Genomic DNA, 13,248 nt, shown 5'->3' with positions numbered 1-13,248 from the left:
TCAGGGACTATATATAGGCCTATGTAACTGTAAGAAACTGTAAGAAACATTTAATGAATTTGCTTAAAAAAAGTTTTACTAATAATATATATATATTTAAATCCTAGTATTTTTTATTATGTGCTAACCATTTACCAGAAAAAGGCAACTCTCTCAAGGTTGTGCTATATTGTGAATGGCTAACAACGGCCTTTAGGCATGACTGACTGCACATCCTCAGGTGCCTTGTTGCTTAATTACTACACAGCTCTCAAAAAGACTTTATTATAGTCAAATTACAAATATTAATAAATAATGACTGTTGTCCATGGTAACTGACCGCTTCTCCGAAAACCTGAAGCTGTATCCTCTTTATTTTATTAGTTTACTATAAAAGTTGTGTAGAGTTCTGTCTGTATAGAGTTATGTAGAGCACATAAAAAACTAATAAAATAAATACAAATCAATATTGCATAACTTCAGCGGATCTTATGTCTGTTGTGTACATAAAAAGCATATTTGTGTGTGTGTGTGTGTGTGTGTGTGTGTGTGTGTACATACTGTTATGCATGTGTATATTCTTTTTTAACTGGTGTTTTTTTTTTTTTTTCACCTGAAGCTTCACCGAGACAAAGTCCTTAAAAGTAAAAACATACTTGCCAATAAATCTCATTCTGAATCTATGTTTGTTCAAAATCTTTTGGTAGACGGTTAAGCAGGTGTTCCTTAGCAAAGCCTAAAGTCAGCACATTCGTATTTGTTTATGTATCATGTTTATGTTTATTTTCTATTGTTATTCATTTGTGTGTTCACAGTACCCAGTTTTGAGTTCGAAAAGTGTGTCTGCGGTCAAAACCAGAAAAACGCGTCACACCAAACAGAGAATCGCCGCCCCCTCTCACACCCCTATAAACACCCCTTTCCGAGCCATGGGAACTGACTCGAGCTCTCCAGCAAGCGCTGGGCAAGCAACCTATCACCTACATTACTAGACAAAAGTCATCTAGTTATTTCTGCCGACGGAAGACACTCGAATTTTCGCGTGAGTTTTGACCTGCCGTCGGTGACACTTGCGAAGTTGTCAGGGGAAGGCGAGACCCTGATCTCCGTCCTGCCGCAATCCGGCGGGTGTTAAGATCCATGGAAGTGGCCGGTTTTTACGAGGGGGACTACCTCGCTTTCCACAGCACTAACGCCAGCAGCAGTCCGGTCAGCGACGGCATTTGCAAGCAGCCTACGAACGGCTCCATGACGAAGCTTCATGACATTTCTGAGCACGAGAAAGCCATAGACTTCAGCATCTATTTGGACTCACCCCAATACCAGCATCTGGCCAGCCAAGACGAAGCCCGGCACCGCGCACTGGGAATCTACAGCGACTTTCTCTCCGAGGAGAACAAGAGCAAGAGAGCAGCGTTACAGAGCTACAAGAACTACATCTCGCTGACAGAGCGGGAGTCGAACCAGCTGACGTATCCGGAGCTCCAGGAGACGCGCATAGACGCCGTGTTCAGCCCAGACTTTCTGGGCAGCTTTGCCAAAACTAACTGGCGACACGAAGAGCCGCCAATGGATGGTTCCGGGGGCTTTGACATGCGCTCGTATCTGCAGTACCAGAACGCTCCTAGCGGCAGCCTGGGTAACATTTCCACCGCGTCCTCCTCCTGCTCGAGTCCGCCAGGTACACCTGCGCCGCCAGGTAAGGGAAGATCACCTCAGTCTGGCGGCAAGATGGCCTCTGGCGGCGGCAAAGGGAAGAAGAGGCTGGAGAAGGACAGCGAGGAGTACAGACAGCGGCGCGAGAGGAACAATCTCGCCGTCCGTAAAAGCAGAGACAAAGCCAAAATGCGCAACATGGAGACGCAGCACAAAGTGCTGGAGCTCGCCGCCGAGAACGACCGGTTACAGAAGCGCGTGGAGCAGCTGTCGCGTGAGCTGGCGACGCTGCGCAACCTGCTCTCCGCCACCGGCCAGTGCTGACGGGACTCCCGCGGTGCATAGTGACTGTCAGTGACTTTCAAGAGTGCAGAATTTACAACAAAAGTTTTCTGTGATTCGTTTAAAAACGGGCGATCTATCGCTCGTTCGACGCGTTTACAACCGAGAAAAAAAACAGTAGTGGACTGTGCGCCTGGATTGCGCAATATCCCACCGTGTGCTCGGCATAGCTCTGGTAATCTGGAAACCCTGTCATGTATTTCGTCTGTAAAGTATTTTTGTACGGGTTTTAAAGTGAGATATCTACTGTTTAATATTCTGTTATTTAAATTCCTTTCGCCATATCTGGGGCAGTGGTTGTCATGGGAAGAGTTGTACTGTACTGCAGAGGTATGATGCAACTCATTGTAACAGTATTGGAAACGCAGTGAAGTAGTCTTATAAAAATGATAAAGGTACAACTGGTCTACTGCTATATACTATTTTATTGAATTAAATGATTTTTACTGTACTGAAATCCTGTGTGTCTGACCACATTTTATTACTGCTGTCAAAAACATTAGTACACACCCACCCATTCACAAACAGCTGCCGAGATTCAGTTTCCATTATGCAGTGAATACTCCTGGTTTCACTTTAGCTGGATTCTTTTTAAAAGTGCATATACATGTCAAACTTTATACACATCAAGACATATTAATCATTCACAGTTACTTGATAGAAATCTCCTGTTTCGTGACTGGAATTTCTGAGATCTTTTGAAATCTGTGTTCATGAGTCACCACGGTACAGAGGTACAGTTATCTAAAATACACAGCCAGGGTCCACAATCCAAAGAGTTCAGCGGTCCGTTAAAGACTCCGGTCCAAGGCTAGATAAGCACTGAACTTTCTAGCCCTCTCAAAACACACAAACACTTAGTTTACTCAACAGAATGTATGTCACAGTGAGATTAAACCAAATATTAAACATGGACATGAAATACGGATGGGACGTGCGAGCACTCATATGGTTAGATTTGATTTAGATAAGGGAAATTATGAATGATCAGTATGAGGTCGGTTTAGTCAATATACAAACTCATTTAAATGGAATTCAGTTATTTATTAAAATTAATACATTAAGAATATTGTTTTTAGATGTGTCCAAACCACAGATGAAGTTAAGTAAATATATCTGGGATAAAATAATACACTGGGAAGGCTACTACACACTACATCACGCAAAACTCTTTCTATTAAGGGGAGACACTACAGGCAAAAACACTGTTTTTTCATGCACCTGTCAAGTTTGAGATTTTGGGCTTTTTGGATTTTTGGATTTTCATAAAGTGTTTTTTCAGACTAGTGGAAAGAAAACATCCAAAAGACACTGTTAAGTGTTTCTTTTATAGCACTTTATCTATTTGTGTCAACAGATATCGATTACAATACTTAAAGGCCATTTTCTCTAAATGAGTTTTTTCTCCTACACTGAGCCATACATCTCCAGTTCAGTAGCACTTACACACATCAAACTTTACATTTTTATTATATCTATATCTTTACATTTTTATTATATCTATATCTTTACATTTTTATTCCTGTCTATATCCTGAATGTTTTTACAGAGGGATTTGTTCATATTTAATTTGCTTGATTATATACAACATTTTATTCCCCCCAAAATTGTGAAAATAGTGTTTTCTGTCCATTCTAAGCATTTTCTGAATTATGGAGTGAAAAAAATGAGATACCCAAAATTCCCCCTGTAAAAACTTTTGACTCTAATATGTCAAAAAAATTAAACAAGAATTTTGAAACCGACTTCATCCAGTGTTTAGATGCAAATTAGTGTATATTTCATTAAATAATGACTCATTTGCATATTTAAACCTTAAACATTTTAGAAAGCTTGTAGTACACAAATGTTTGTAATTATCAATATAATCAATCAGCTAGGTAAGGCGATAACTGTTCGTTTTTTTTAACCCTATTCACCTTCAAAAAAAAAATGTGTATGTGTGTGTGAGAGAGAGAGAGTGAGAGAGATAAAGAGAGAGAGAGTGAGTTTGTAAAATATATTTTAAAAGTATAGCCAAGGTAGACTTGATTTAATTAAAAAACATCTGCATCAGTCAACTCATCATACCTAGAAATCATGATTTTACGTTTTTCCACACCAGAGTACATGCTAAATCAATTTTTTTTAGATAATTATTGGGGAAACTGAACTGTTGAGGTGTGACCGTTCCTGCTTGAGTCCTGCGTGAGGAAATGAAACCTGATGGACAGGTTGAATGACCTGTCAGTCAGTAGACAAGGACCAGTTCATCATCATGACAATAGAAGGTGGGAGAGTGAGAGAGAGTGTGTGTGTGTGTAAGAGAGAGAGAGAGTGAGAGAGGGCTTAAAATAATTTATTGCTGGGTAATTCAATTAACAGCATCTAAACTTATAGAATAAATCTTCCTCTTCTGTGTGAACTGCGGTCAGTTATGTGTTCATTTCTTACACCACGAACACATCTTTTACTATGTGTTTATTTAACTTGTCTTTCATAATTAAATACCTGCATGATGATTGCACCACACTGACACTTTTCTTAAGTTTATTTTGACATTTTGTTTGATGTTTGAAAGGGAACCTATAGAACAATGTGAAGCTGATGGTAAACGAGGAAAAGGGTGTTGTTTAGAACAGTGTATTTCACAACGTCGTCCTAGTGCAGGAGGATCTTAGTTGCTCAACTCTTCCAACTTCCTTCTCCATCTGTGCATGCAAGTGTGCTTGTGTGTGTAACGTACGGCTGCCTTAGATAACCTACTCTCTGTAATACAACTGTTTTAGTCCAACACAGACTCCGTCTACATCTGAATATTTTGAAGAACCAAGAACTAACAAAACGCCATATACCTTTTCAATCTATTGAATGAGATTTCTTTACTTTTCTTGAGAAGTTTTCTTAATGCCAGACTAAGCAAAGGTTAGCAAACAAATAATAATACTTAATGCCTGAGAATTACATTATGCATTTCAAACTATTACATAATTTTAGAATTTGTCAAAAATGTGAATGAGTCCTACTTTAAAAGACAAAAATCACATAGGCAAGGCCATCATATTATACTTTTTTTCCCCCTAGCCCTGTAAATTTAAGCAACAACACATGTAGGTCTGTTTGAATACTAATCCCAACAATATTTATACAATTAAAGCACAGATTTGACATGAAATTACATTAGCCCAACAATTTTGAGTGTTGCCCAGGACATAGTGGCCCTGATGTCATAGCAAATGGCTGTACAATTTTTAGAATTTCAAATCTAGCTACATAAACTGATAAAAATGATTTTGTGGTGAAGTAAAAAAATACAGAAAAACAAATATAATTTCTACATTAAATAATTTAGTACAGGCAAGAATTTGAAAGAAAGTAAATTCAATATTAGTATTTAATTAAAGCTTGTAGAATTTAAAGTTTGAACTTATAAGTATATTTTATTTGGAATTGTTTGTTAAATTTACAATGATTGTTTAAGTAAAAGTCATGATCCTGTTGTTCCCATCATGCACTTGGGCAAGATTAATTAATAAGGTAACATTTTTGGCTGTTTTCGAGATGTATTTACACTGTTTTATGGTTGCTTTTGTTGTTAGGTTTAGTAACTTGATGTTCTGTGTCATCTAGAGTTCATTTTCTATTCAATATGACCTATTCATACTCAAACAATGTTCATTGATTGTTACCATCATTGTGTATCATGTGGCAAGTATTGAGGTCTCTGTGTTCATTTAGTTAATACTAGGCTACAATGAGTCAACATGTTACTTTTAAAGGAATTGTCTACTTGCTTACATGTTTGTAAGTGAACCACATGTTAATGGCATTATTTTTCAGTGCTATGTTGTTTGAGTAAAGTTTACAAACTGTCACTTAGTGAAATGTACTTTGGTATTGCAGGATAAACTTAAAATAATTAAGTAGAAATTACTCATTTAACTCTAACTGACCATGTCGAATTGACTTATTTCCTTTGTTAATTTTAAATAACTTATAAGTAGATTTTACTTAATTCCGTACTTAGATTTAACTTAAAAAATATGCATGCAAAAACTTGCAAAACAGTAAATTTTAAAGTAAATTTTACTTGGGTTTTTTTTTTCAGTGTATGTTAAGTACAGTTTCATCATACAGTGTCTATAACAGTGATTCATGTACACATCATTGCATATATGTCATCATACAGAAAAGACCAATGAGCATTATCCTTTTTCCTTAAGGCAGGGGACACCCATAAGAATACACACTTTGGCAGTCCAATACAACATTAATTCCATGAATAATTAATTTCTTACAGTAATTAAAGTTTTTTACTGTGTTTTCGGAACTCTTATGTGCAGAAAAATAAAAGGGGCTTGCTTATTTTCAATCACCTTGTCCTGAAGCAAGTTTGGTTATTTTACGCATATTTTGCTTATTCTGTCCAGAACAAAGGGGTTGTATGTTTTCGCTAACTTTGGTGACGCAAGTCACTTATTTTATGCTTATTCTTTTTTCAGTTAAATTTGTTTTGGCTTATTTTTGTTTACTTTGCGCGTATTTTTATTTTGTTTATATTGATTGTTTGGGCTTATTTTCACTAACTTTTAGACGTAGCCTACTGCTTTGGTTCCAGTTCGCTTTGTTTATTTAGTTTGTGTCCTAGTCTCTTGAGGACCTCTGATTGCTAACATAGGGGTTTCCAACATCAGGATTACAAGTTTCTTTTCCCCTTTTACTAGAGAGCAATGCCCCTCCCACTTCCAGGCAGGATTTTACCGACAATAGTGTTACGTCTTTCAGTAAATGAATAGCTGCGTCATGCTGCCGGCGGACCTGCTGATACTAATACGATCCAGCCTACACTGGATTGTCAAACACTCATCTCAAATGCTTGCGCATCTTATCTAGAAACAATTAAAGACTGCTCATATGGCCTCCAGCTATTGTCTTGGTTAATATCTGCTTCTTTAGAAACACTCTACACTTCTGCCGTGAAACCCTAATCATACCTAAATTAAATGTTTTCGGTTAAATCAAAAACACACTCAAGCTTTCTTCTGCATATTTTTAGCATGTGGTTGTCCTCTCACTTCCCTTAAATGACCTTTTCCTTGAAAACACATTTTAAAAGAAAATAATTTCTCTCAGTTGGTCCTCATTGTAAAACAAACTTCTCAGTCCTCTTTAAAAGCTCTCCACCCTCTCGAAAAGCCAGCTGATACTGTCCCAATATAAAAAATACTATGGTTAAATATTAACAACACTTGTCGGAACAAACAAGGCCAACATATCAAAGGTGAACAGTCCCTGGCAGACACATTAATAATCAATGAGTTTCTGACACCTTCTCAAGTGGTTAACGTCAACTTTTAAGATGGTGTTGCTTAGTCTGTCATGAGTGAAACTAGAAAAGGACTTATTTTTGATTGAAAAATGGTCAAAAGACTTCAGGTCAACACACTGTTGATGAGAGGAATATAAATCTTTTATTAATTTATTTTGTGTGCACACTATATTGCAGAAGCTACAAGAAAGTACAGGAAGACAGTGAAAACAGAACCAAGATGTGGCCTGTATGACTTGAACCTGCAATCGAATGAGGCTTATTAAGACTCCAATTATATCATTTACTCCTCCAAAGTGTTTATGAAACGGAAAAATACAAGGTGACTATATAGAATCGTTGTGGTCTACTTGGAGTAGCAAAGTGGGTTTGCGGATGGGGATGAGGTCAGCAGTTTGAAAGTGCTGTGATGTACCAATGGCAAAACCTTTCATTCATCCACCACTTCCCCGTTTCTAGTCTTTTTTGTGACCATTCTTCTGTTTCTCCTGGGCTCGAGTGTATGACGCTGGCGGTGAACATCCGGGGGTCCTTGCGGCACGGCTGCCGGGAACTCATGCGTCCACAATGGCCGTAAGAGGTGGAGCCATGACCCAGCAGGACACTGGCCCAGATTTCGACACTGTTGCACTTCTGCTATTCTGCGTTTTGACGCTTGCGCAGTGGTTCACGACGACCGCCACGACATTGGGTCGTACCGCTCGCATCATGCAGGACAGCGTTGAGTAATCGACAGCCTTCCTGTTGTTGCAAAACAACAGAATAGAACAGAACAGTAATCAGGCCACTCTGACCATCACTATAGCCATTTTGAGGCGTTATAATTACCCACTTTAATCATCTTTAACATGCCATAAAACTAGTCCTGTACACTAATATCGGAATTAGACTTTTTAAAGTTTTTATAACCATGCTTCCACTAACTTTTTTACAATTAAAGGGATAGTTCATCCAAAAATCATGCTCTTTCTCATGTCTTCAAAACCTATATGACTTACTTTCTTCTGTAGAGCACAATATTTTAGCTGTTTTTGTCCATACGGTGGCAGTCGATGGGGTCAACAACACATTGTTCCCTATTTAATTACAGTTTTTGGACAACAAAACATATGCAAAATATATTTTGCTTAAAACTACATGAATATATGAAGACATCTGGGTAAATGATGACAGAATTTTATTTTTTGGTTGAACTATCCCATTAAGCATCGGTCCTGTTGTCCAGGCAGGGCAACTAGCACCATAAAAAAAAAGAAAAGAAAAAAAGAACATTACATTTATCATGCACAGTCACTCTTTTGTTACATGTTTGGGTGTTCAAAGATAATCTTGGAAATTGATCTTATTCTTAAATATCAATCACAAACGAGACAATCACCCGCCTGTAACAAATGTGACAGCAAGACAGAGTGTGTGAAATATAAGCTTGAATGCACAAATGACTAGTTATAGTTTTGGTTTCTTTATTCAGAGAAGCACATTGCAAAATCCATAGAAATCTACAGCAAATGAAACTAGATTTTCACAGTTGCCAAGATTAGAGGGTGCTGTGGGTGGTTTTTAGTGCACTGTTATATGGTTGATAGGTGTTTGCATAGTTGAAACAGCCCACCTATAAATCCGTGTGACATTCACGTCCCGAGATATTACTTGGGTGTCGTCTTCAATGAACAATATACTGTTCAAATGTTTGGAGCCAGTAAGTACATTGTAAGAAAATATTTCTATTTGAAATAAATAGTTTTTTCAAACTTTCTTTTCATCAAAGAATCCTGATTAATTCATTGTTTCCACAAAAATATCAAGCCGCACAACTGTCTTTAATTGATAATAATAAGAAATGTTTCTTAAACACCAAATCAGCATATTAGAAGGATTTCTGAAGGATCATTTGACACTAAAGACTGGAAAGATGCTGAAAATTCACAGTAATATTAAAATACAAAACCGCTGTTTTAAATTGTAATAGTATTTCACCATATTCCTATATTAAATAAATTCATTGTCCATAAATCTGATCCCTTAAAAAGTAATAGCACTCCTCTTCTAAGCAAGCAACAAGATTTGAGGTATAATTCATGTTCATAGCACAATCGGGATTATTACAGGACTAATACTAAATATGAGCAATTGTACAGACATTTGCCTTAACAAGCAATATTTTTAAATCATATCCAATCACTTGGATGCACATGATTTGAAATAGTTTGAGACTAAATCACATAAAGCATTCGTAAGACCATCATGCCTTTGATCTATTTTTTGCTTGAGGCCTCAGACTATCTGTTGTCCCAGTAGCCCAAAACGACTCAGTATTTCTGAAGAGATCGGTTCCTTGCACTGATGATGTCACTGTATCTTCTTCACAAATGCTTATTTCCATCTGCCATCTCTCTATCGCAGAGCATGCGAGGGGCTCCAGCGTGAAGGTTGCATCTGCTCTCCTCACCTCTACGCTTGAGATAGGCAATCAGTGCGGGTGGTTCAAAATAGGCCACAGTCAGGTTCAGAGGATAGTGATATTGGTCGCGCGTGTGCACATACGTATGAATAACCCCTCTTAAACTCACGTGATGGAATCTTAACTGTCTCACAAACACACCATGGCACTCAACCCACATCACTACATTGGATCTCTTCCTTCCTGCAGAGATAACGTGAACAAGACAACGCAAAAATGCAGAGAGCAAGAGCACAGGAAAAAAAAACATGCAAGTCAGAATTTAACTGACGAAAGCTTTTGATAACGTGGGAAAGGTCGCTGTGTGCCTTAACTGACCAATGCACCGATATTAAAAATGTTCACTATTATTTTTGCTCATACTTAGGGCAGTAAATCTAACTAATCAACTGTTGTGCAACTCAGTTCCACACAACATAAAACCATGCAGCTTGTTGAAGTAAGGAGTGCTAGAACTTTTTGAAGGGGACTTCTAGTTTTCACCTGCAGACGATAAAAAAGCTAGGAAAATGAAGGAGAGATCTGATCCATATTTTACAACCAGAATAGAGACTTGGAAGTGGGCTTAGCAACTGCATAGCAACACTGCAAGAAGTCTCATGGATGCAAAAAAAAAAAAAAACATGTCTTTTAAGCTTCTTTATTTCAACAAATGCAATCAAAAATAGATATTTTGACCTATATTTAAGATTTATTGCATATAAAATATCAATCCGTACAGTTTTAACATCTATTTGGTTTTATTTAAATAATCATATTTTTAAAAAATGCTTACGTCTGTTCAATGTGAGCACAATTACTTTAATTTAGTTACAAAGCATGAGCATGGTTCAAAAATTTGTGTGGAACAAGCGATATTCAGTTATTTAAATATATGACATTCAAACAAATTGGATTGATTGATGATAAATATATAAACCAGGTTATCATCTATTACAGAAATCTCACCCGTTTCATTTATGTATGACTAACAAATATGTCACATGAGCTTAGCTGGTCAAAACTGTGTAATCCAAATGGATGGAAATTTTATATGCAATTAAAATAAATCAATCTTAAATTTAGGCCTAAATATTTGTTGAGTGTAAATTTATGTTCACATAATTAGAAACAAGTTGTTGATATGTTGGTCAGTAATGAGAGACTTCACAAATATTTGATTGGACTTTGGATAAAGACCACTGAAGACACAATTGGTGACATATTGGCTTGTTAAGCTCTTGGATAATGAAGAGCCCTCCCTTTTTACAATCTCATGTATGCATTTGAACTTTTAAAACCCAAATAATGATTACACACATAGCGTCAGGCCTTGACTTTGGGTTATCTCTGTCTCTGACCCCGGATAGACTCTAAAACTTCCTGCAGTGCTAAGCAGTATTGTGTTTTATGATGCAGTGCGTTGAGGAGATGTAACGTTTAAAAATGTGAGCACGAAATCCCTGGGATTACTTACGTTTAATCTCCCTTTGTCTGTAAGGAGGAAAGACTAATACAACAGTCAAAGACTAATAGCTCAGTCAAAGAATTTAAATGAAAGATCCCACAAATACACTGGTCTCTGCCCTACTGAACACTCCTGAAACTCAAGACACACCCTTTACAGCCAGACACATGACTCAGAAATTAGCTAGAAGAATATTCTTCAAAGTTGACAGGACTCTATTGCACATAAACCGCTTTGCTATGCATACAGAGCAATACGTTGTGCTAATATTAAAGCATTTTGTGTAGTTATTTAAAGTAGAGTAACTTATCATGGGCCAGAATGAAAGACTAAGATTAAACATCCTGGAATGATCTTTATTTTTATTTCTGGATGCTTGATCTGTCCCTTAGTTACCTTCAATGTTTACTAACTGTTATTAAACATGTTAGCTGATACTGAAGCTCCAAACTCAAGTAAACACTAACTAAGGAGACAGTTAAACAGAAAAGTTCATTACAATCGGCCTATTTCCATTTGAACTCTTAATGTGCCTCACAGATGACCCTGATGCAATCTGGGAAAGATCCCTCAATGAATTACATAGAAGGAGGAAACCACACACACAAGATGATTTTGTGTTGGACATTTGTGGGTTCCCTGTCATGGTCTGTGCTGCACCTGAGTGAATATCTGCTGAGTCACATCTTCTCTAAGAAGTTTAGTCACGCAGTCATGCTAAACAACTGAATGGAAATTGTAACAGTGTCAACTGAAAGCTAACAGACTCTTGTACACACAAAACAGTGATCGCACAAGATGTGGTCTAAAAAACCCCTGATAGAAGTGACCCAAGAACCTTTTTGGCTAAAATACTAAAGACCAGGTTGCATTCCAGAGGGCCAGATCATGGTGCCAGAAGGCCCTTAGGCATATCTTTGTCCCCAACACATAGTGGCAGACACTTAAAGGGGATATCGGATGAAAAATTCACTTTTTGTTTGCATACAACCACCCTACGATGATAAAAATCCATTCACTCCTTTTTTTTTTAATCCCGAAAAACCTAAACAGTCTCAATTATCAAGCTGGTTTGCTTTTCTGAGCAGTATGATGTCATACTGCCCAGGCCCCTCCCACAAGCACTGACAGACTGTCCCTTATTCCTATGTGCTGCAAATGTGCTACAATTGTACCTTACATTTAGTGTTACAATTGTGTACCTTATCTAGCCCTAAAAGATGCATTTTAGTAACTTAGAGAACTAATGTACCTATAAGACATTTTTAGGGTCCCTTCAAAGGTACTGCCTCAGTGGCAAGCTATTGTGCAGTTTTTGCCCAGAGTGTATGTTAAAATAACAGGGACAGTTTTGCTAATCAAACTAGGAAATGCATGTTTTGGTTAAGAAAACATTAGAAAACTAATAATACAAGTCAGGTGCCACAATTGTCAGCTTTTTCTAAATGTGCACTATTTGTGCCAAGCACTCTAGTATTTAGGTTTCTTTGACCATATCTAACTGTTCAAAAGGCTCCTGGCACTTCAAGGGCCCTGGGCCCTCATGCAACCCTTAAGACATTAAATTGCACCAAATTTGGGAGACAAGTTTAGCTGGAATCAAGCATATACAAATACATACACAATTCATAATTTATACTGCTACTGTTTTTCTGCAAGATTGTCGGCAGGCCTTTTTTGAGTAGTGTGCAAAACACAGAGTACTATGCTTGGGAACATGCTGTTTTTTGCTTCATGTCCTGTGTATGAAAACATCCCCCCGTCAATCGCATAAAGTGTTGCTATGACGACTGTGATGTAAAGGTGGTGAGCGATAGGACATTTGTTGTGGAAGATCTTTAAACAGGTCATCGTACAGCATTTACATCGAGAGCTTTTTGCGCAAGTCAGAGAGCGTGTGTGTGTGTGCTCGCGTAAATGCATTTGCAGGAGGAAGGAAGTGCTAGTCGTAAAGAAGGGGAAGCACCGAGCTTGGCTTGCGATCACGTAAAGAAGGGGAAGCACCGAGCTTGGCTGTTTACGTAAAATCTGCAGATCTGCTAAAGGTGTAATGGA

General features: G+C 37.7%; 1 protein-coding gene and 1 long non-coding RNA gene across 2 annotated transcripts in view; both read left to right on the top strand.

Moving 5' to 3' along the window:
• The window catches only part of LOC109083344, a 65,599-nt gene that overhangs the window by 43,614 nt on the left and 8,737 nt on the right, over nt 1–13,248 (top strand). The gene's annotated exons all lie outside the window — the stretch shown is intronic.
• cebpb (CCAAT enhancer binding protein beta) lies at nt 904–2,434 on the top strand. The gene has a single exon (XM_019098132.2). The coding sequence runs from the start codon at nt 1,120–1,122 to the stop codon at nt 1,957–1,959; it is 840 nt and encodes a 279-aa protein (XP_018953677.1). The 5' UTR covers nt 904–1,119; the 3' UTR covers nt 1,960–2,434.

Source organism: Cyprinus carpio, chromosome B8, assembly GCF_018340385.1.
Source record: "Cyprinus carpio isolate SPL01 chromosome B8, ASM1834038v1, whole genome shotgun sequence".
NCBI classification, from domain to species: Eukaryota; Metazoa; Chordata; class Actinopteri; order Cypriniformes; family Cyprinidae; genus Cyprinus; species Cyprinus carpio.
This window is presented reverse-complemented; position numbering and strand designations above follow the sequence as displayed.